This window comes from Zonotrichia albicollis, chromosome 6 (genome assembly GCF_047830755.1).
Source record: "Zonotrichia albicollis isolate bZonAlb1 chromosome 6, bZonAlb1.hap1, whole genome shotgun sequence".
Lineage (NCBI taxonomy): Eukaryota > Metazoa > Chordata > Aves > Passeriformes > Passerellidae > Zonotrichia > Zonotrichia albicollis.
This window is the reverse complement of record NC_133824.1, coordinates 825894-850223: the sequence shown is the minus strand read 5'-3', so window position 1 is coordinate 850223 and position 24330 is coordinate 825894. Positions and strand designations below refer to the sequence as shown.

The 24330-nt window shown below is 43.0% G+C and overlaps 1 protein-coding gene across 1 annotated transcript in view; it reads right to left on the bottom strand.

Moving 5' to 3' along the window:
- Window positions 1-24330, bottom strand: part of BRF1 (BRF1 general transcription factor IIIB subunit) — a 171580-nt gene that overhangs the window by 55036 nt on the left and 92214 nt on the right. Inside the window, exons 8-11 of the mRNA XM_005491815.4 lie at window positions 18334-18460; window positions 17321-17360; window positions 17139-17231; window positions 16175-16453 (exon numbers count right to left, since the gene is read on the bottom strand). Of these exons, the coding sequence (XP_005491872.1) occupies window positions 16175-16453; window positions 17139-17231; window positions 17321-17360; window positions 18334-18460 (539 nt within the window). The remainder of the gene's footprint in view (window positions 1-16174; window positions 16454-17138; window positions 17232-17320; window positions 17361-18333; window positions 18461-24330) is intronic.

The following is a 24330-nucleotide window of genomic DNA, read 5'->3' as shown; positions in this document are numbered from 1 at the left end:
CCAGCTCGCTCTCCCCATCCTGACAGACCGCTATGTAAAACAGCAAGAGCACTTTACACCTGAGCCAGCCTCAAAGGGAACAGCTGGCTCTGTGTTTAAGTGCTGAAGCATCATTTCTGTAACTCGCCAGGTCTGCAAGCCCAGGGTCCTTGGCTGGCCAGCACTCAGCCACCCCAGCAGATGTGTTAGTGAGAAGCAAATCTCCTCCGGTAACCCCCCCACAAAATAAAACACAATGGTGAGCTCTGCACTACAGAGAACTTGAAAGCAAATCCTAGAGTTTTGCATGGACTATTATAGTTATTTGTTTTGGTTTGGTTTGGGGTTTTTTTTTTCAATTTATTTTGAATCTATTTCTGCTCCACCAGGAAAAAAATTTAAATGCATACAGCCATACAACTATAGAACACACACAACCCGATCTAGTGGGTTGGCAGCCCATGACAGGGAGGTTGAATAATGATCTTTAAGGTCCCTTCCAACAAAAACTGCACCAAAGAGCTGCTCCAGGTCAAAAATAGCCTACCAAAGTAACTTGCCCAGCTGAGCAAGAAAGTGAAATGAGTTGAACTTTCCACTTATAACTTGCATCTAGTCACCCTTACCATCTCTCAGCAAAGGTGGGATGATTCCTACCCCCTCCTTTGAGGTTCAGAGCTCATCTATGGTAGATCTTGTGACAAGCTCAGCACCAGCCACCAGAAGCCACCCAGACCACAGAAATATTTCAGCAGAAAATTATTAGCATTAAGACAACATTAAAACATAGAGTATGAAATTATATACCCAAGTCTTTATTTAGAGGTAAAAAATCAATTTGTGGCCTGGCCATTTACCACACTGTCCGGGCGGGCTGAATGGTGAGAAGCTGTTAACTGGAAGAAAATTATTAGGTAAGAAATTTCTCATTTTGTTACCCAGCTTCTTCCTTCCTTCATTGCTAATGAGAAATAGCAAGCAGGGAATTACACAGATGGGGAGAGGAAAGAGAAGATAAAAAAATATTCTTATTATTAAATAGAGCTACAGACAAGAGCAGAAGCTCCCCTATCACAAGCAAGGTGGGAACCTGGCCCAAAGGAAATCCTCTGAGGTGGATGGGGGCTGGACTCAGAGCAGGTACCAGGCAGAGTTCCATGTTGCCAGGACCATCAGAGACAGGGAGCAGAGAGAAAGGACACATAAGATCCTGACTGGTTTGCTGATCAGGATCACCAGCTGGGGTTGACAAACATGGAAGTAGGAGACACTTGGTTTGAATTCTCAAAAGGTGGCAGCCACAAAAATGCAGATCTGTGGTGAGAGCATCAGCCATTACACAGCAGTGACCTTCAGCCAGCACAGACCATATTTTAAAATAACAATTACAGCAGTTGCACTGTTTCTTGTTAGGTGAAGTGCTATCTTTTTGCCTCTGACCATGCCTAATGGCTGAGAAACATGAAGGTGATGAAGTACTTCTGTATCAAACAGAGCTCTTGTAGGAGCCCTTCCCCAGGGACCAAGGCAGTTTTGTGTCCATTCAGGCAATTATCTATATACATGAAGCATATAAGAATGACTGCAATCCAAAGCTGAGGCATTGCCAGCATGGCTCCAGGTGCCACTGGAGCAAAGAAAGGTCCCTTGGTCACCTGGGCGCAGCACAGGCTGCTGCAGACAGCCCAGCTGCTGTGGGAACTCCTGGGGAGGATGGGCATGGGCTCTGTCCCTCACCTCCTCCTCCTCCTCCTCTCCCCTACATTTTAGTGACTGCAATGAACCTTTTCCCCAATGCATGGCAGACAGAGGAGGATTTTAACATTTTGCCTGCAGCAGCTCTGAGGCCTTGGCATTTGGACAGAGTGATCCACAAGCAGAGCACAATTAGCATGTGTACTCCATATGCTGGAGATCCATCCATCACAGCGCTGCAGTGCCCTCTGACACTGCAACTCTCCAAGAGAACAAAGTTGTGGAGAAGTTCCTGAAGAATAATTTGTCTTATCCTCCAGGAACAGTGGGAAAAGGCACTTTTGTGCACAGGAGGTTTTGGTGGAGCTGCAGAAATAACCTTTCCCAACAAAGCCCAGCAGCATGATTCACCTATAAAGCATGGAGCTGGTTTCAAAGCCAGCCTTTCAAGCTAATGGCTATCAGGAAGGCCAGCCATCTGCTTGTGCAACCTGTCCTTATGATTAATCTCAACATCTGACTTGTATATAAACTTCATATACTAACAGGGCTATACTTCATAGTATAGCCCATGTCACTTTAGCTAAGTTCTGCATTGCTGATCACAGTTTCTCCTCAATCTGGCCATCCTCTCCAGGTTACAGGCACACAAAGGACCCTGCTTAAACGTTGATTGGATGTACAGCAAAGCAAAGACTTTGGAAAGATTTTACTAAATCTCAAAAACTCAGTAAGCATTTCAAAGAGCTTACTGGAAAAGACAGGTCCCACATCCACATGTAATTAATTCTTTATTTAAATATATTAGGCCTCTACTTAACATGGTGTTGCAGAGGCAGAAAGTAACAAATCATGTCTCAGTCTGGAAAAACTCGTGGCTCTTTCTGCCATGCAGCCATTTTATTGTACAGCATATAGCATAGTATTAGAGTTGTTCTTCTTTAATTAACTGAGTAATAATACTTTCTGGAGCTCAATCCAGGTCCTCCATAATATACAGCATTTTAGCACCTATTTTCAGGAACATGACTACATGTCCACAGCCCACTGGGAGAGAGTGATGTTCTTTTCTTGTATGAGTTCATTTAAACACATTCAGCACCACGGGTAACTAATCTCTCTGAAATCAGGAAAGTTTATTTCGAATTAACGAAACCACAGTTGTCTTCTGAAAATAAGTTCTGAATAACATTTTATAATTTCATTACAAAAATTGCCAGATCACGATTTCAAATTCAGATCTACCATCCTCTTCTATGGAATATACATTTATTTATATATTATTTCTTTTGGTAAGAATAGATGGATTGTTCCTGATACTAGTTTTAACTAGGCAAATTCTTTCCACAGCAAACTTTAGCATCATGAGCTGTGCAGTGAAATAAGCCCAGGATAATGAGCTGACAGAAGGGACTGGTGAGGGAAGAGCTTGCAAGATGCACAGACAAAAGCCCTGTCTCCTGAAGGAGTAAGATTTTAAATCTTGCTAGCAAGATAAAGCAGAGAATACTAAAGTCCAGACAAAACACTCCCATGCAATTCCCTTCACGCCATCAAAACCAACATAAAAATCATTAAATGCTAAAACAAAGCCAAGCAAAGGAACATTTCTGTCAGCAGCTGCCAACTGAAATGAATGACCTGGGTTGAAAGTGTTTGCTGACGTAGCTGCAAGTTGCCACAAGGGCTCGAGGGCTGTGGCAGCAAACTGGTCTGTGGAACAGCTCAAACCAGTGAGCCAGGGGATGAAGCTGCAGCCTTGACACTCAAGGGCCTTTTGGGAGCAGGACCACCTGTACCCCTCCCTCCAAACCGGGAGTAACAGACCCAACACCAGGCCAAGTCACTATTGCAGGCAGCAAAGGGAAGGAACCCCAGGAATTCTGGCCTTTGGTCAATGACAGCACCCTGTAGCTCTGACCGCCCTGCCAGGACCCTGGTACCCCATCCCCACCCGGGAAATCCAGCAAAGGAACACCCAGAGGCTGTGCCAGAGGCACGGATCCCAACATCTGCAGCCACTAAAGTTTAATGCTCAAGGTGTTTCTCAGCTGCTACCGAGAGACAATTTCATCACTGCAGTGACACTGCAATCAGCCAGCTTGGCTGACTGAAATGACACATCTACCCGGCCATAAAAACTTACAGAATATGTTACTCTGCATTTTGTGCAAAAGGAGAGGACAGATTTGAACAATAAAAGTCATATAAATCACAGCCTTAATTGTGCTGGCACTTAAAAAAAAGAAACAAGAACAACAATTTCAGGCTTTTGTGCTAATTTTAGATGTTACATTTTCCTTCACATTGTAGTAAAATCAACATTAGAAATCTTTGGATGCAGCAAAGAAAATGAGGAAACTTGCCAATTTTTGAAGAATTAACAATTAATATTACAGCAATTAATTTAGAAGAGTAACTACATGATATTGTAGGGCTCTATCCAAGTGATTGCTTCAAAAAATTTTTCAGCAACAAAATAAAGTAAAAAATGTTTTGCTTATTTTTTTCTCCTAAATTACCAGTATTGAAAACTCATGCTGGTATTTGAAAGTTAGTCTGAGTTCTCCTAGTTATACATCCTTATTATCATAAAGATTCCACAATTGGAAATTACTTTTCGTGACACTTAAGCCAAAAAGAAAAAATAGCTCTATTGCATCTGCAGAACCAAAAGTAGTAAATTGTAATAAACATTCATCTTTGTCAGTGGCTCTGCAAACCAATCTGTTCAGCACGAAGGTGCCATTTTTACACAGTTGCTTTATTACTACATAATTATTGATGGATCAGCCAAGTGCTCTCTCAAGGAAGACCAATCTTAAAAACGAGCTTGTTAAAAATTTAAGTGTAAACCCTGGGATAGAAACTAGCAGTTAGGTTTCATCTGATATAAACTTTTAAAGAGGAAAAAAAAATAAATTGGAGGGACAATTTTGAAAAATGCTACGTTTGAGGCAGGCATGAAATTGAAGCAGACAAGAAACTTTAATGTGATAGAAAGAAAGAATTGGGGACATCTGTACTGAGAATAAGCTGTAAGAAGCAAGAGGAATTATCAATCTAGTGATGTGTCAGCTCTCTGCATTTCAATTGCTTCACAGGCCATACCATAAAAATTGTTTGCAATGAAAGAAGTATGAAGCATCCCTAGATTTTATTGCTCCCAGTGATATTTCCCCCATTTATGCGTGTACACCAGTTGCAGCCTTTCAAGTACAACATTGTTCCATATTAGTACCTGTTTAAATTACCTGCCCACAAACATCGTTCAGTGCTCAAAATGCCTCACTATTAAATTTTCTGTTTCAGTCAAAGTACTTCAAGAGTTTCTATCAGGCTTTCAAAGGCAAGTAAGTTTCATGCAGGTTTTCTAAAAGTCAAGATAAAGCAATAAACTTTGAATTTAAAAGGAGGCTTTTTCAGGAGAGAATTCAGCACACCTTTTTGAATTCCCTCCCCACCTTGTTAAACCAAACTCCTTCACTGCTCCCAGATTTCTAAATGTTGCATTTCAGGAGCTCAACTTCTCAGCATCAACTCTCTAAAAAGACCCTGCATGTAAAGTGACCTTGGGCAAGACCATACCTGAAATTGCCAATTCCAAGTCACTGACAGACTGTAAAATTTTTCCAGCACTGGGACCTCAGCACGAGCACAAATGCCACTCTCAGCCTCCAAAATACACATTCTTTGCTGCTGCTGCAGAGACATGCTCTGAAATGCTCCTCCAGCCCCAGCTGAACTGGGGGAGCTGATTCCTTCCCCCTGACTCAGCCCTGTTCCCCTTCCTTCTGCTGCACCCACCAGGGTGTCATTCCCAAACACACATCCCTCAAAATAACCCTGCCATTCAAAAACCTGCACAAACCTGTGACATTTTTGACAGAGCTGGGTGAGGGAGGCAACCACACTGATGCCAGCAGATAGGAGGGGATGAGCCAGTGGGGCAAGGAACCTCCTAACCTCAACCAACAGCACCCACAACATCCCAACAAATCTGCTCTGCCTTAGACTGGGGCCAAATCCCAACAGTGTAGCATAAAACAGGGAAAGAACTTGGGACAGGAGCTTTGAGGCAGTCCTCCAGCAGCTACCAAGCCATGAGACACAAAAGAAGTGCTCCCACTAAGTGCAAAAAACTCCAGGTTGAAGTGAGAAGAGAGACTTCTTGGAAAAGCAACTTCTCACTGAAATGTGTTTTATTTAATGGAAGCCACTGCCAGAATATAATTCTGCCACCAGTGACATCATTTCACGTTGATAAGATGCTGCTGCATTTCAATACTTGACTTCAGCGGTAGTGTGGATTTGCATTTTTCACTTTTAGATGGAAATTAATAAGAATCATTGAGCAAAACTCCCCAGATCAGCCATTTGCCCTGATCCCATGCTAGTGTTAAGGATCACAGAGCACCATCTTGCTTCCTTCCCATCTGTGAGCGCACAGTGGCTTCCCCACCATAACTAAATCAAACCTGGCATGTAGGTAGTGAATTTGCTGAGAAATGGTGCCCTTCTGCCCTCTGCACAGCTGTTTACTTCTGGCTTCTGTGCTTATGCCTGTCTCAAGAGCCCTGTTTCTTGCTCCAAATTTCTTTCCAGGTACTGCTTAACAGCATTATTTACTCACTCTTATTTCATATTCATTCCCTGATTCCTGCTACACTGTTGTAGATACCCAGGCATTTCATAACAGAAAACAACTTCTACATTCTTATGGGTGTTCATGTGTGTGTCAATATGAGAGCTGAGCTTTACCTTAAAACTGCTAAATACAAAAATAAAGTATCTTCTGCTTCCTTTCAGCAAAACTTGGCTGCAGAAGCTCCCCAGAGGCAATTGTTTGCAATTTTCCCTTAATTTGCAGCTACCCCTCCCTTGGCAGCCTGCCAGCATCTCCTCCTCTGACCGCTTGGGACATTGGCCCAACACAGTCCACCCAACCCCAGATAAAACATCACAATTTTTGCTATTAATAACCAGCCCAAAGTTGTTCTTATCTGCCCACTTCTTCAGCTCTGCACCACTGTAATTAATGAACACCCAAAACTCTACCCATAATTTTTTCAGCCCTGCTGAATGCATTCTGGTGAGTGCCTATGAAATAAAATTAAATTGAAAAGCTGAAGACTACTGCAGCCTCCTGTTGACAGGTCACTCTGATTCCAGGTCAAAGCAGACTCTATATTTGGCTGCTTTGATTATAATTGCTTGCAGGATAAAAAATAAATAGCAATTATCTCATTGTCACACAAGGAAAAAAGACCTAATAAATGAACCAATCCTAAAGTAACACTAAAAAACAAATTACTTCAAAAGCAATCAGGAGAAGTAAAATTCAGTTTCCAGGATTGTTTTTAATTGCCAACAGTGTCAACATTAATATTCTTCCTATTGGATAATAAATCCCTTTCAGTTATGAAAGCATTTAGCAAACTAAAAATGTCAAACTGCAATTACACAAGGCTAAACTCAGGGCTGTTTTCATCCCGAGCCCACAGTGCCACAGCTGAAATCCCTAATTACAGGGGTCATCTACACAAGTCACAGTCCAGCCCATGCATCCTGCCTGCTGTGACAGTCCCACAGATTTAAGAGCAACAAACAAAACAGATGAAGTGTTTAGGGGTGTGATGAAGTTAATCCTTAAGAGGATATAGGAATTAGTTTTTCAAACTAAATTCAAAGCTACTGAACAAAAGCAAGACAACACAACTGCTGCACAAAACCATTAAAACCTTGCAGAAGCAGCACTCCATTTAAAGGGTTTATTTTGGTGGATTTTCAGTTTCCAGGTACCGCCTTTACCAGCTGAACCTGTACCACGAGAAAATAAAGCACTAAATGGAGGATTATTTTAGCTTTTTCAGACAAACCCAAGTGGTCAGGATCCACCAGAGCAGCACTGCACACAGATTTATTACCCACGGTGGTAAAGCCAGAGTAGCTAAGCCTTGCAAATCTCCCAGTGCTGTATTTCCCTCCTCCAAGGCCATGTTTGGTGGCTCCTTGACCTGGGTTAATAAGTCTTTATTCTCAATAACAACTGGGACCATGGAGACTCCCTGAACTGAACCCAGGCCTCCACTCCTGACACTTCAGATACTGTGATGAATTGCTTGGCTAACATCCCCCTCAGCAGCCAGCTTTCCCTGCAAACTCACTGTCCTTTCTGTAGCCTCCACACATTTCACTTTCCACAGCTCTCTAAAGAAAAAATTTGGTTATCATTTGAGTTTTTTGATTACTTTTCTCCCTTTTTGGCAGAAGGACAGGGCAGGAATGTCTGTTTCTTCTGCAAAGGGGCCACCCACCAAAATAACTGTGAGCATTACTGGGCTCCAGCTTTGGCAGGTGCAGAAAAGGATCAAATAATTCTTATACCAGCAGGGAGTTGTTTTAGCCAGGTTTTCTGAGTGCCTGTAGGTGTCTGAGTCATCAGCACCAAACATCACCACCTCAGTCTTGTCCCAGTCTGCAGTCTATGGGGCTGAGGGTGGTAAAACACTGGAACAGGTTGCCCTGGAAAGGGTGGTGGATGCCCCATGCTTGGAAACATCCATGGTCAGGTTGGATGGGACTCTGAGCAACCTGATCTTGTTCAAGACATCCCTGCTCACTGCAGGGGGCTTGGACTAGATAGATGACTTTAAAGGTTCTCACCAACCCAAACCATTCTGTGACTCTGTGATTCTATTTTAGCCAAGGTTTAAGAGCAGGGTAGGGATTCTTTAGATGGTTGCACTTCCACAGAGTCCTTGAGAACTGACCCCCAGAAAGACAGGAGAAATTATAAATGCCCCTGAAAGTATCTCCCATGCAGAGAACCAGCATCTTTGCAGGTGCTTGGGAGTGCAGAGAGGAGAGAACCTTGGAAAGAAGCCCCAGGAGAAGGAAAACCTTAGACTGGCACCTCCAAATGCTGAGGCATGTAAGTCAACCACAGAACACAACCCTCCCTTAGTATTTGGGCAACAACTCTTTATACAACTCTGTTTTTTAGGTACAGAAAAAAGCCCATTTTTAAAGCCCCAGCTGAGCTTCTCCTCCCTGCTTGGCCAGCTCTGTGCTCCTTAATCCTAAGCCTAGAGCAGGTACAGCAAACCTGGACTTCCCATCAGCACAATGGAAAACAATGGATAGAAAAAACCTGCTGGGGCTGGCTGCTCCTCCTTGCTCCACTACAGCAGGATCAGGGCCACAGCACACACATGTTGCAATCTTTGCTGCAGCATTGTTCTTCCCTCTCTGCTGGGGCTCTTCTCCTTTCTCTGCAGCACAGTCCTTTCTATCTTCTCAGGGGCTCCTCTTGGGCTCTTGACCCACCCCTATTTATCTCAGTTACCTTCACGAGCTACAGCTGCTGCCCAACTAAGGACCCTGCAGCTGCAGCTCGTTTGGAGCAACTCGGAACCACACAGGTCTTACAATACAACATATATTCAGGCCCCCACACACACATGTCAATTATCCCACACAGAATGACACCACAGAGCCCCTTTCCCACACATCCAGCCTCTCCAAGCCAGACACACAGCCCTGCTGCCTCCTCCTCCTCCTCCAAAGGGCCCATGGCCAGCAGCCAGCTGAAGAAGCCAGAGGAAAAATCAGCTTTTTGCCTTTTTTTTTCCCTCAAGCAAGGGAGGATGAGGCCTCGAGAGGCTGCCTGGACTCATCAAAGAGCAATGCAAGGCTTTTACGCTACTCAAACTGAAAATAAAGCTCATTTTCCACCATGCTTTTATTAGAGAAGTTCAAGACAGAAAAGACACTGCAGTCACAACACAGCAGGCAAAAAAAATCCAAGCTTGGAAAATCTTTCAGGATTTTAATATCCTCCATTCCAGACCAGAATTTTATCAAATCAACAAACCAAAAAACAGGAAGGCAGGAAGGCAAGAAAGAAGCCAAGAAGGAAAGAGAAAGAGGGAAAGGAAGGGAAGGGAAGGGAAGGGAAGGGAAGGGAAGGGAAGGGAAGGGAAGGGAAGGGAAGGGAAGGGAAGGGAAGGGAAGGGAAGGGAAGGGAAGGGAAGGGAAGGGAAGGGAAGGGAAGGGAAGGGAAGGGAAGGGAAGGGAAGGGAAGGGAAGGGAAGGGAACCTTCTGCTCTAAAACAGTTGGGGTAGGAGGGTGATAACAGGACAGCCAGGCTGGTCAGCTGGGTGCTAAGAGCCTATATTGGCAATATAGGCAAGTAAGGTTTAACAGATGGGTCTTCTTCACTTGGCTCAGGAACCTGAACCCAAATTTCCAGTATCTTTTCCTGACCCCAGCACCCATTACTCTGGGGCACTTCTTTTTGACCAAGACTTCTGACAAAAATCACACAAATTTTCCTATAGGGAGTGTCTTTATTGACAACCAATCCTCTGGAAAATTCCTAAAACAGCCACAAATGCTATAAAAATGAATTCACATGATCCAGCTTATGCTTTCACTCAAATTTATCCCCTTGATGGCTCTAACAAACTGCAGGTCTCCCTCCAAAACCCCTCTCTAAATTTGTTTAAAAATCCTCCAGCCAAACTCTATGATTAGTTTTCATCCCTTAACCTTTCTAGTTACTCAAGGCATGAATATGGAATGAATTTATGGCATTCCTATCCCTTAATGAAATGCAAAGATCCTGCAGGAAAAAGCACGCACAGAGATTCTGGAGTGAGACACGCACACACAGTACTTCTGAGTACAGTGTGAGTGACATACAGAGCCAAGTAAGAAAATCCTGTCATCTGTAATTCACACCCAAGACTCCAGGTATCAGAAAACTGCACTCACAGCAGCTGGTGGTCTTGCATTACCGTGCTGGCTGCAGCAAGCTCTTCACATCTCATTAACGGCGTAATGAAGGCTCAATCAGGGATCCAGCCTATCAACCCTGCCAAGCACAGGCACACACAGGCCAGAGGAGAAAGATCAGCTTGTACCAAGGTTTTTATTGTTTAGATCTCGGAATTGGGAAAGAGCTAGTGCTGCCACAGAAAATATTTTCCAGTGAGCAAATGGAACACGGAGACAAAGATCAAACCCTCACAGTGCTGGGAAGGCTGTGCACAAGGAAGGTGGCACCAAGCAGGTCATTGCCACACGAGGGGCACAAAACCACTGAAGCAATGGGGGGGCTGAAGCCAGAGGCCAGAAGAGCAATCAGGATGGGGACACGCATGCTTGCACTGATGACCAAATGTCCCTTCAGTATTAGCACTAAACTCAGCAGCTTTATTTCTCATGTATGCAGCCATTATTTGTACTAGGGCTTCCTAATGTTCTCTCCACTGATTAGATTATAGAATCAAAGAATAACAGGTTGGAAGAGATATTAAGGATCATCTGGGCCAACTTTTCATAGTCTACACAAGATGGCCCAGCACTCTGTCCAGGAAAATTTTATCAGTGTCCTATTTTGGAGTATCCATCACTTCCCTGGGGAGATTAATCCAAAGGATGATCTCACCGTGAAAAAATTTTCTCTTCTGTCCAATCAAAATCTCACCCATTATCCCTTGTCTTTTCCATTTGACTTCTTGCACAAAATGAATCTCTATCCTCTCTGTACCCACCCTTTAAATACTGGAACATGGTGATAAGCCTCCCCTAACACTTCTGTTCTCAAGATTGAACAACTGAAACAATTGAACAACCTTTTATATGTAACATACACTTATACATTTCCAAGCAGTTGGCAATGATGTGTTCAGACAAAATCCAAGGAAGAAAAGATGCTGGAAGAATAAATCAGTACAAAGAGGGATCCAACACCCAACCACTGATGGAGCAACAACAGCACCAGCATCCTGCAATCCATGCTGGGGTTCCAGGTGGGTCAACATCTCTCCTTGGCACCTGCCTGCAGACCCTCAAGCATCCTTCCATGGCAGCTCAGACCCTGCCAGAAATGTCACATTTCAGCAACCTCCCCTGCCCACGGTGCTGCTGGCACTGGTCATGTGCTGCTGACAAAAAAAGGAGGAGGACAGAACACACATGTGCTCTTCTTGCTGGGTAAGGGAGCTGAATCTGCTCACAGAAGGACTGGTGAAACCCCAAGGATGAAGTATGAGGTGGGAGCTGAAGGGATGAAATGCAGAAGACAGGAGTGAGACCCAGGAGGAGGAGCCCATCCCCAGCTCATATCAGATCACCTTTAGTCATTTTCCACATCCTCCTTGAGCAAGAAGCTGAACAGAGGGACAAGGACCATGATCAATAAGCACAGCCTGCATGGGGCCTTTAACACCCCCAGAAATCAATGGAAAATCTTTCAGCCCTAGCCCTGACAGATCCTGCTTGCAGCAGTAACGGAGGCGTAAACACGAGCAGCAATAAATGAGCAAACTGCTAATTGTGAAGCTTTCCCATGTCTCCTCTGTAAGCAGGAGTGAGTGCAGGGTGCCTGAGCAGCACAAGATGGTACTTGCACAGGGACTGCTCACTGCTCCAGCTTTCATGGGGACGTGCAGGAGCACGTTACCACCCACCGCACACACTTTACCTGAAATTACTGCCCTGGATGACTGCATGTGAATTTTAACTCAAAACAAAACATAAATCAGGTCTCAAACCTTACCTAGATTATGAAGGGGAAGTTACAGAAAGGCATTCGGTAATTTACACCCTGTATTTTACCTTTATCTCTGCTATTATCAGACCTTCCCCACTTTTTCTTCATGTGGCAAGAGAAGAACTGGCAGTGTGACAGCCAGCAAACAGCAAAGTGACAGAAACACCAAGAAAGATGATAAAATATTTGAAATGGTATAGAAGATGCATAAAATAAATTGCAGAGAGAAATTTCACACTAAAGGATGGTATTTATTGAGAACAAACTCCATGATATTGACTGTGATAGTCTCCTAAAAGAAATGGTGCACTTTTTTTGGAGGAACTGAGAATCAGAAAGAGCATGTAGAGTGTTGAGAGGATGCTGGGATGCTGCATGGCCAGGAAAATGGACAGACTGATGTACCTGGTCTCCATCTCTGAAACTGAGATCTCACCATAAAGCACTTTTATCATGAAGAATAAGACAGAAATAGTTTGCAAAGACTCAAACAGTTTTCAGCTTAAAGTCTCTGCAAATTAATACACTTTGTAGGAAAAAGCAGTCAAATGCAGTGTTTATTCTAAGCACTTTAGTGCCTCAGACTCATTAACCTGGTACCTTACATGCTGTCTTTGTAATGCAAATTTGTTAAAATACTGTGCTTTTCATAAAACATTCATACAGACAAGCTCACGCTGCACAAATACCAATTGTAAGTGGAGCAAAAATACACTTACTTTTCCCTAATATTTCAGCTCTGCACCCAAGTCTTATCCACATAAGCAGTTTGTGAGAAACCCGCTGCTGCTGCTGCCACTGTAGCACAAAGGTGGAAGATTTCCCAAAGCAGCTGATGTAGGCAATTATAAACTGAATTACCACATGCCAAAGCCAAATGAAAAGACTTTGTACAAGGTACCTGCAGCAGAGGTTTTTTGAGGAAGAGAGATCATTACAGAGAGGAGGAGAGACACTCTGCACTTAAGGAGGCCAAACATTGCACACACTGCACCTGTTTGCTCCTATTTAGGAGCCACCTGCCCTGTCTGCAGCACATCAACACAAGAGTCTGCTGGGCACCCTCACCATGCACAGCACAAGGGTCTGCTGGGCACCCTCAGCATGCACAGCACAAGGGTCTGCTGGGCACCCTCAGCATGCACAGCACAAGAGTTTGCTGGGCACCCTCACCATGCACAGCACAGTGAGCACATGCTGGGCACCCTCAGCATGCAGCACCAGGCCTGCTGCTTCCAGCTGCTGAACTGGCTGGACAGGATTCACCCATCCAGCAACACAGGGAGCCCAGCAGGAGATACAAAATCATCTCCATAAGGGCTCCAGCCAGCCTGACCCACTCAGTGTGAGATGACTCAGGGCTGCAGAGGGCTAAGGGAAGGAAAGGTTCCTGATTTACAACTTTCATGGCTGTGGAGAAGGACCAAAACATCACCTTCAGGGTTCAGGGCTATGACAGCACTCTCCTTCCTCCAGTGGACTTGGATCTTGGAACATGAACTACCACAGCAAAGCCATGGCCAGGTGCAATTCACAATATAAACTGCTCTAAACCAAATTCAAATGCACAGGATAAATGCAGGAAATTTTGTGAGTTTTTCCTCCTCTCTCCACACTTACAACTACTTTTGTTTCAAGACAATCTATAACTGTGTGTGCTATCTCAATTTAAACTCTGAGCAACTGCTCTCATCCTGTACTTGGTTTTGAAAACTGCAATTTCTTTTTCAGGGCCCACAAACCTGGAAAATGTCTAAGTTTTACAACTGTACCAGCTGGTCTAACAGAAGAAAATACAACCTTACCAGACTTCCCAGAGCAATGAGGCAGAACTCAACAACACTGCCTGAGGTGCCAGAATCATCCACACTGGTTTTCATCAGGTTCAGAGCTATGACACAAAGGTAACCAACATGAGGCATCCTAACAAGAGGTTTTCTTTATTCTGCATAATAACAAGCCAACTGCAAGCCAGGTGTACCTCCCAACCTGTCTGCTAGACCTGGTTGCCACTCACCCAAAACACAAGGTTCCATTACTGCTCCTGAGCACACATGACTTCCCAAAGGAAACCAGGTCCTCAGGGGGATGATGCACACACCACTGGGATGCACCCACAGCACACAGGCACCACATGGCAAGGGCCTGGAGACTGGGAACTGCACCCAGATTGACTACCCTGCAGTACAGGCATAACCAAAGTGAATTGCACTTAACACAGAACTTCTAAATTGTTAAAATAAATTAGCAGAGTCACAAAACCAAACCAAAACAACAAAGAAATCCATCCAAAACTCCCTCAAACATCCTCCTCACCACCTAAAGAAAAACTCCAAATCCAACAAAGATTGGGGCAGGATCTATAATCAAAATGAAAACAAAACAGTAATTCTGCATATGTGCTTCATAACATGTTAAGAAAATAAGTACTTGTTCAAACACCTGCAATGATTTCTCAGATGTAGGAGAAGAGAATGAACACACTGAAACCTGCTTGGTTTCGAAATTCAGTTCATTTGGCACATCCTCCACTTTTGCAAGAAAACAAACAGCAAAGGCAGACAAGCCATGGCATGAGCAGCCCTGCACTCTCCTGCCCACCTGCCTGCAGCCCAGCTCACAGGAACCTCCCTGGCTGCACCAGCTTAGCTCCATCTTCACACCCAGGCCTCAGCCTGCCCATTAAAATGGTCAATAGCAATGCCAGCTGAGAAATGTCCATCACTGGGAACTCCTTTTTACAGGTCACTGGCCAAGCAGACAACAACAGCTCCTAGCCATGACTGACCTCTCTGCGACACGAACCGCTGATTTCCAGGAGAGAGACAAGCCATGAGCCATCCCTTTTCTTCATCGTAATTAAAACAAAACCAAAGCCATTCAACTGTTTCTATATGAATTTGTTTGTACAAAATAAAAACGTGCAATCATCCTGCTATGCTCCTGAAGACTGAACACTAACATAATAAGAATCTGAATGTGTTCAGCTCATCTACTGTTGAACAGAAATCAGCATCACAACAGTTTGGGTAACAAAATGTTCTGCTGCACAGATCTCCAAGTAAGCTGGCAAAACAGATTCAGATGGGTGTGTCTTATGATAGAAAAACTAACTGTGATAAAGAATAAAATGCCCCTTAGATATGTTGTTTTCAGAGTCATTAAGATGCAAAAGGAATTTTAAAAAAATGCTGTCTCCCTAAAGTTCAAGCACATATAAGAAAAAGCAAACAAACCTGCCTGCTTGACTGACTGTTTGCAATACTGGCTCTGGCAAAACTGGCTTCTTTAGTTGATCTGTCCTGCTCCCACTGTGCTATACAGAGCTGTGTGATGCAAATAGATCTGTGGGTTTTAAGAAAAATGGAGCAAAACCAGCAAATACACATTGAAGTTCATATCAAAGAAAAAAGCATAACACCAGTTATTTCCTCTTGCAAACATTTTAAATGTTTGCCATTTGCAGAGACTCTCAATCAGAGACAGACTGCATCATGTTTGGCTCCAGTAAAATGTCTCCTGAGAAAGTCTGTCTTGAACTAAGATTCTCATACTTGGGTTTTAATTTCAAGTCATATTTACAGGAATCTGCTTCCTCCAATTTCCTAATTGAGAGTGCATGGCTTGAAATATGCCCATCAGCTATCATATGACTGCAAATTAACTATCAGCTTAACCAAGAGATACACATTCTCAGGCTTCAGAAAATAATTAGGCACCCCAGATTTTCCTGCAGCTTCCAGAAGAGCAGATGTCTACAACCACATCAACAACCAAGACCACTGGTCCCATCCAGCCTTGCAGCTCCTGTACCCTGACACCTCAGTGATTCACGGAATTGCGACCACAGTGACCAACAGGACACATGGAAATGACACAACAAACCCACAGCTGGCTGTCTGTGTCCAGTTTCTGCTCTGAGCTGAACTCCTACTCACCAGGCTCTTGGTCCTTTGTGGATATGCACTCTTTGATGGACTCTGTTATGCCAAGACTAGCAGCAGTGGGCAGTGGGCCAAGCAAGGATTCCAGTGCAGGGGGTCTCACAAGAGTTTCACTTCCATTTCTGCATTCCCCATCTTCAATTCTTTTACTTCTATCCTTCTCATTAAGTTCATCATAAAAGTCCTTGTTTAAGTGATTAGCAGCTGCCTCTAGCTCCTCATCTTCTGCCTCCTCCTCTCCAAATATGCTAGAGGCATTATCTTCTATAGAATCTGTAAGGGGAAGAAACCCAACAGATCATTGCATACCATCTGTTACACAAACTAAACAAATAGAGAGGTGCTCACTTAAAGAATAAAAATCTTTAGAGGAAATCTGTAAAAGAAATACACAGTATTTTAGTTCAGTGGATGAATACATGGAGTTTCCAGATGCTCTTCAAATTCATTACCTTGACTATTAAAATGTATTTTTGTGACTACAGTCACCATTTAAAATAGAAAGCATCATCTTATCATATTAGGTAAAAGGGCCTTGTTAGAGAAGTCAGCTATTTCCTGGTATAATTACAAATTTAAAATAGCCAGTTAAACCAGCACAAAGCCCTTCCATATGGGAAGTCAACTGGGGAATTTGGCGACAGAAGGGTCTAGAAACTGGTCCACTGCACTTTCAGTGATAAAAAGAAACATTCTCAGGTGCCAGTGCCAAGCTTATACTGCACCAGGAAAGAAAAACAACTGAAATCATTAAGGAACTATCCCTGCAATGAACAATGTGGTTGTTTTGAGGACTGATTTATGAACCACCTATTTGGCAGAGAGAACCCCAACGTAAGAGATCTTGTACTATGCAAGATATATATGACCACATTTATCACCATAACATTCATTCACTCCAGACTGCCTGATCTGAGCTCAATACTATTTAAGGAGTCATAAGACTTTATAGACTTACCATCTTTAGTGAAATTTGCAAATACACCTTTTGCTTTCGGTCTGCTGTTTTCTAATTCACTCTCTATTTCATCTTGGTAGCTCGATATTTCTCCTGTGGTGTTGAAATAAAAATAAAACTCAGCGATCATCAATGCAATATTGAAGAAATGAGTGATATGTTACACTAAACACAACTCATACCTTCAAAATCCTCCAGCTTTTTTGATAATGCCTTTTCAAGCTGAAATGACAATAGAGAAAATAAACATGAAATTACTAAAAAAATATGCACAATTTTAAACTGTTTGTGAGCTGTACACAGAGATAGAGAATGGCAGGGTATTTCAAAAGCATAAGGAGGTTTTGAATCACCACTGAAATTACTCTGTAGTGTCAGACAGGCATGACAGACAGGTCCCAAAACACTGACCAATTTCAAAATGTTATCTCCCCCATCTTTATACTTCAAAAAGAGCCTCCAGTCTGGCAAGCTGTAAATAAAAGGCCTCATTCTCCAGCAGTCAGACCCTGAGACTGTGCCTGTAGATGTGAGAAGTGCAAGGACAGGGCTGAGACTGGAGTGCCCACACCAGACAGAGCAAACTGGTGATGGCAGAGTGAAGCTCTGACCTACAGCACCTGGCTGGTTCTTGAGAACATCCCTGACACCCCTACCTTTAAACCTTTAAATGACAGCACAGTGACAGCAAGCAAAAACCCTAACAAACCAATAATGTAAGAATTGACTATGGCAGCAGTAAAATCTTCTCCTCTGCTGCCAGCTTTAGTTCATGATTTGTAAAGAAATTAAGGCACATGAGAACTAATCTCTGTGGAAGTGGGTGTTGTACCACACAAACCCACCAGCAGTCTCATTAAAGTAAATGGGTTATTGTTTTCGTCTCTATTTAAAAACAGTTCTCTGTAATGGCACTTCTAACCACAGGTATCACCTTAAAAACAGTGCATGGTTTCTAATCCCATGATATTTTTAATTGGGAAACTATTCCTTTGCCAATAAACCAAAAAATACCTTCAGTTAATGGATATTATATGCACTAATGCTCATCCCTCTCTCAAAAACCTCAAAATAAATGTAATGAATCTTACCAAGGGCTGCTCAGTTAGGATTTGGCATTAACTAAATTCAAAAGGGAATGCACAGAGGGAGGAGAGAGGAAAGAACCACAGAGAGCATCCAATTCAGAATTTACCTGCTGTATCTTCAATTTTTTTTGACCAGCTGTAAACGAAGGAGGATCACATTCTTCCTCCAAGTCAATCTTCATAAACTCATCTATGGTCAGCTGACTGGTTGGTGTATCTTGAAACTCTGTCAACCTACCAAAGCATACAGCACGTGACCAAAACATCTATAAGAACTCCTTTGAAAGGAACAAAATTTGCAAACTGCCAAGCTATGGAATAAACATGTCACCCTTAGCAGCTCTGGCTCAAACACAGAATACATTAAAACTGAAGTGCTACTAATTGTTTCATCTGCTGCAAAAAAAGTATCTTTTCATTTCCCAAATTAGCTTTTGATTTATTAGAGTATGTAACATACTTTTTTTTTGATGAACAAAGACAAACTAAGACAAGAAACACAGCTCATTCCTCTCGTTGCTTTTGTTATCAACAGCAACAACAAAATGGATTCACCAAATAAAATATCTGTCATACTGGTTTAAGAGTTTCTCAAAAATCTTGCTGATATGTCATCATGATTAATTTACACAACGCAAACATTAAAGTAACATCTCTTCAGCAAGCTGGGAGAGGGACAAGAAAGAATCTTTCCAGGACACACAGAAGCAATGGTAAAATAAATTGATCATTTGCACATCACACAGATTAAATAGATGGACGAATATAATTTGACAATAATAAACTTCGGATTTCTTTAATTGTTTGCATTTTTAAAGTTCCTACCTATGTGAGAGATCGGACTGGCTCCATGGGGAATTGCCATGAAAGCAGATGAGTCTTTCACAGGAATTCAATCTTAAGTAAGACCACGTGGTCATAACTTAATCCACAAATACCAGCATTTTATACAGGTGGCTGAGAATAAGCACATCCATTTTACAGATGGAGAAAATGAGACAAAAGGTTAAGTACAAAGCCAGGTCAGGAAACGTCTGGCAGAATGCTTCTCTGACAGAAAGTGCCCTTTTAATAATATCAACATTTTCCATGGGAAAATGGCAATGATGGGTCTGCAGCTGCTTCACTGGAATATTCCCATCTTTCAGAGGAAGCAGAGCTGACAACAGCTTCCATCTGCAAAGATAGGGAACTAAAAATGGTGATTCAGTGCTCTCAGCACAGGACCTTTCTGCATTTTTCTCCCCCTAAAAGCAGTTGTGGCTTTCTCCTCAGTTCTCTCCTCTACCTCTGGTTGCAATAAAAGTCTCTCTGAAAAGGGAATTTTCTCTAGGACAGAAATTCAGTTTCTAGCCAACACCAGGGTCAAAGCCAGGAGCACAGGGCCACACTCTCCTATTATATCCTCATCAGCCTCTGTGTTTCTTGCTTTATAAAGTGAGGAGCAGGACAAGACAGCCCATAAGGAGGGGTGTAGGCAGGCTGCAAGTGCAGGACACTTTGCCTGGAGATATCCCACTCCTGCAGCAGGGGCCAGAGGCCCCAGGCAGCATCTCATGTCATGAAATGCACAGAGAGAGCCAGGCACCTCTGTGTGGCTCCAACAGCAAGCAGCACACCAAGCCCATGCATGGCTACACCGGCCAGAGTTAGTGCTGCTGAGGAGAAGAAAGCCTCTGAAAACCAGACTTGCTTTTGGAATTCAAGCATCTCCACAAAGCCCCAAATTAGCCACGTACTTAGGAGTGACTGACAGCCCAAACCCTTCCCTCAGAGTAGCAGGGACCAGCTCCCTCCTCCTCTCTTTCAGATCAAATTGGAAAGGAGAGGAGGATGCTGTTGGCAGCAGCAGCACCCAGCTTTTAATTAAAAGACTAGAAATCTTCCTTGGCGTTAACGGGCTTCCAGCATGCATTACCCACCTTCCAGGAGGGAGCCACATCTATCAGGTTAGAGGGAAAACCTGGCTAGGGCACTGTTATTATTATTATTATTTAAATTCAGGATTCACTTAATGCCAAACCCATGTATCATTTGAGGAGCATGGATCTTCCCAGTCACAATCATTAAAGAACAGCCATCCATCTCTCCACAAATGAATCATGTACTCTCAGGCAGCCCCACTTCAGCATGACTCTTCCTCCCAACTAGCCTCACCTTATCAAAAATACTCTCCTCCCAGTGTTAAAAGCCAAGGTGCACTTTGGCAAAAACACACAGTTTATTTATCCAACAGTTGCTCTGAGTCTGAGATGAGCTGCCAGGGCCCCACCAAAGCAGCACCACCTCTGTGCACGCCAAGCAGGCAGGAAAACACCAGGAGCAAAACTCATGAAGTCAGGCTGGGGACAGGATGACCATGCTGGGTGTCAGCACCTGAGGCCTGCAGACACCTCGGGCTCTGTCTGTCCCTCTGCTGCCCACAGTGTCCCCTGACTGATGTCACGAACCCTGCACCCATCAGATGTCAGGTCTGGGGTGAGGCAGCGAGTCAGAGCTGGCACAAGCTCCAGCCCAAGCCCAGCCCCACACCATGCAGGACGGGGCTCTCCCAACACCTTCAGTGTGGCTGCTCTAGGACAGAGCAGAGCTACACCATGGCTACTGCCAGGGAGCTCAAACCCACAGCACAGCAAGGTTCAGCCACTGACCAGGCCACCAGCACCCAGCCCCGTGCACGCCCCTGCCTGGGACCGTGTTCACTGGGGTCCGAGGGCGAGGGAAGAGACGAGAATGTTGACTCCATGTTTCAGAAGATTTATTATTTTATGATATATATTATATTAAAACTATACTAAAAGAATAGAAGAAAGGATTTCATCAGAAGGCTAGCTAAGAATAGAAAAAGAATGAATAACAAAGGCTTGTGTCTTGGACAGAGAGCCCAAGCCAGCTGACTGTGATTGGCCATTAATTAGAAACAACTCTATGAGACCAATCACAGATTCACCTGTTGCATTCCACAGCAGCAGACAACCATTGTTGAAGCCTCTCAGCTTCTCAGGAGGAAAAATCCTAAGGAAAGGATTTTTCATGAAAGATGTCTGTGACACCTGCCCTCCCTCCTTTCCTCAGTCCTGATCCAAGCCAAGCAGGGCAGGGCTGACCACCCCACGGGGAGGACTGCCAGCATCACAGTTTAAGCACAGGCTGGTGGTGATGCCAATTTAGAGCAGAATGTTATTTTTTCACTTCTCTCAAGTCCTGCCCCCAAGGCTCTAACCCTTCTCCCAAAATGAGGAACCATCGCTGATGGTCAGGATCGCAGCTTGAGCACCATCTCCGTGGGAGAGCGAGCTGCACACTCACCATTTTCTCCTTTAACTTGATATAAATAAATACCTGTGTTTGCCAACCACTTGCCTGCCTCAACATTTTACATTGGCTGATATCCTGTCTACATATTTTTAAACATTCTTTAATTTTATCCACTGTTTGGACAAATGCCACCAAGGCAACAAACTGATGCTGCAGCAGTCTACACCACATGAAACAAAGCAACATTAGTTTGGCAGTTAAGAAAAACTGACACAACCTTAATTATAAACACAATCATTCCAGGGGCAAGGGAGTGGCTTCATGAAAAAAAAAAATAGCTACAGGCTATTTTTTAAGTCCCACATAAAAATGCTATCCAAGTTCATTTTTCACTTTTGTTAACCTAAAAAAATCTAATAAGAGTTGCCACTTTAAGTTATGCACAGACAGAGGGAAAATAAACAGATATACAAATTAAAATATTATTTCCTTGGCACAAATTCAAAAAGGCTTTAAAAACTGAAATTTGGCAGACAAGGATTTTCTATTTATAGTCAAAGCAGAGGCAACCACTAAAGCTCAGGCTAAGATTCAACTTCCAGTATAAACCGTCCTCTTACAGTTTCTCACAGCAAACTCTTTCAAGAAAATTCCTTTGGGAGAAAAGTTTTTCCAGAGCCTAGTGTCATCTGCCTCTAACCCAACCCTTTTTTACAAAGAAAAATTTCCACAGTTGTTGTTTCATCCATTTACAGACAAAACCACACCTCTGCTTCTGATAAAGCACTTTTGTGCACAAACCAGCAAACCGATTCTATTCACACTTAATTTAACTCCCAATAAGGGAAAATGGGTCAATCGTTTTGAAGTTACATGCAATGTCCTTTTTACATTGTTTTGTTCCAGGGATACCCTCCAGTGGAGACTCTTCAATCCAGTCTGCAGTGATGGAAAAAACAAGATTTGCGTGTGCAGCTAAGGGCTCAGGTTTAGTGTTTAATTCTGCAGCAGTGGGGTGTGACAAAGAACACAAAAGAACAAGGACTTCTGGACTCCAGCTCACAAATCCTTCAGGAGCCCAAGTTCAAAGCCCAAGAGGGACTTCTAAGCAGAGACTATTCAGGAACAGCCCTGGTGTCCTTCTGCCCACACACAATCAGCATCCAGTCTGGAAAGCAGGCAGCATGAGCAGAACTATCTCCATGCAGAAGGGCAAACAAATTACAGCTGCAGAGAGATGTTTTGTTAAAGAAAGAACATGAGGTTTAGCCTGAGCCATCAGCCTTCCAGTTACCTGTTGTGAGAGGTCTTTTAAAAGTACTTCAAGTATTTTATCAGTGGATTAGAAAAATAATAAAGTGAATGTGCCACACTGTTAGCAGAAATATATGAAAAAGAACCTTTATTGCAGGATAAACTGGTGCCAGCAACTAAACTCCCCTGAGTTCTCCCAAATTAACAATATAATTAAAACCATAAGTAATAGCTTACATGATATCTATATAATCTTAACTGTGGTATCAACTTCAAACATTCTGGTAATAGATCAGCTGATTTGACCCCTCAGACAATTCCAGACTCTGGAAAAGTCAGGGATTTACTTTTGTGTCTTAGTGAAGAACCAGAATATTGCAGAACACCCCCACTGTTTTAATTTAACCCTTCTCAGTGCCTCCTGCCACTCCAAACCTGTGCACTCAAGAGAAGCTCAGTATTCACACTGGTGTTCAAACCATCACTATTTCTATACCACAAATCCAACAGTCTGTTGCATCATCCTTCTCTCCTTATTTTTTTCCAAGCCATACAATGTTTACACATGAACTATTTATGGCAGTATGTAAACACATACTCTAAAAGTGATACTTAATATAGAACATATATCTGAAATAGTTATTAAATGCTTCCTACATGACATAACAAAAATTTTTCCAGCAGCCACCAGTAAGTAAATAGAAATCTCCTGATATGTAAACATTGTACATAAAGATAATTTTACATGTATTTGCAGTAATATAAAAGGTAGTTTTAAGCCTGTATGAATGAGTATCTCATTCCTAAAGGTAAGGACAAAATCAGAGATGATCCAGTTGCTGTGGTTTTACAACTTACAGCTTATCACCCGAGCTGTGCTAAATTATTCTGTTTGTTCCCAGCCAAATGCAACTGTTAAAGAGAAATATTCTCCCTTTACACAACTTCCAACATTAATACTCATCACCTCTTTTTGCAATGGACTAAGAGCATAGACACAGTCATTTACTTCCAATTAATAGGTGACTGGTAATTTATGGAGCTCACTGGAAACTCTCTGATGTTTCTCTAAGTATTAAGAACAGGTACCTCTAAAGATTGCACTAAATAAAGCACCCTTTAGAATTAGTTCCTGTTACTTGCTCACACCAACACAGAGATTTAAAACTGTCACAAATTCATTAGCATAAATTTTAAAGCCCTCATTCTACAAATGCTTACACGCAGAGCTAACTTGCATTAACATTGTGACCCACTATCAGCCCCTGGATAATCCCACCAGCACCTCCCTGGCCATCCCAGAATTCTGTCAGTCTAAACCACCTGAAAATTTTTGTTCTTTTTTCCCCTCGGGTTCAAATGCTCACATCATGGTAATGAAACAAAATGTGTAAGCATTCCTTAAAATTCTGCTTCATTAGCATGGTTCCTTTACTGTGGTCTGTCAAAGCACTCTATGATCTCCTGGAAAAGAAAAATAGAGCAGTTTAATTTCTCACCAGCCACTCAAGATCAAGATGAGGAAAGTCAAACACAGGAAAACTATTTACAAGATCTAAGCCTGAGTTAGTGCAAACAAGCTACCGATTGTT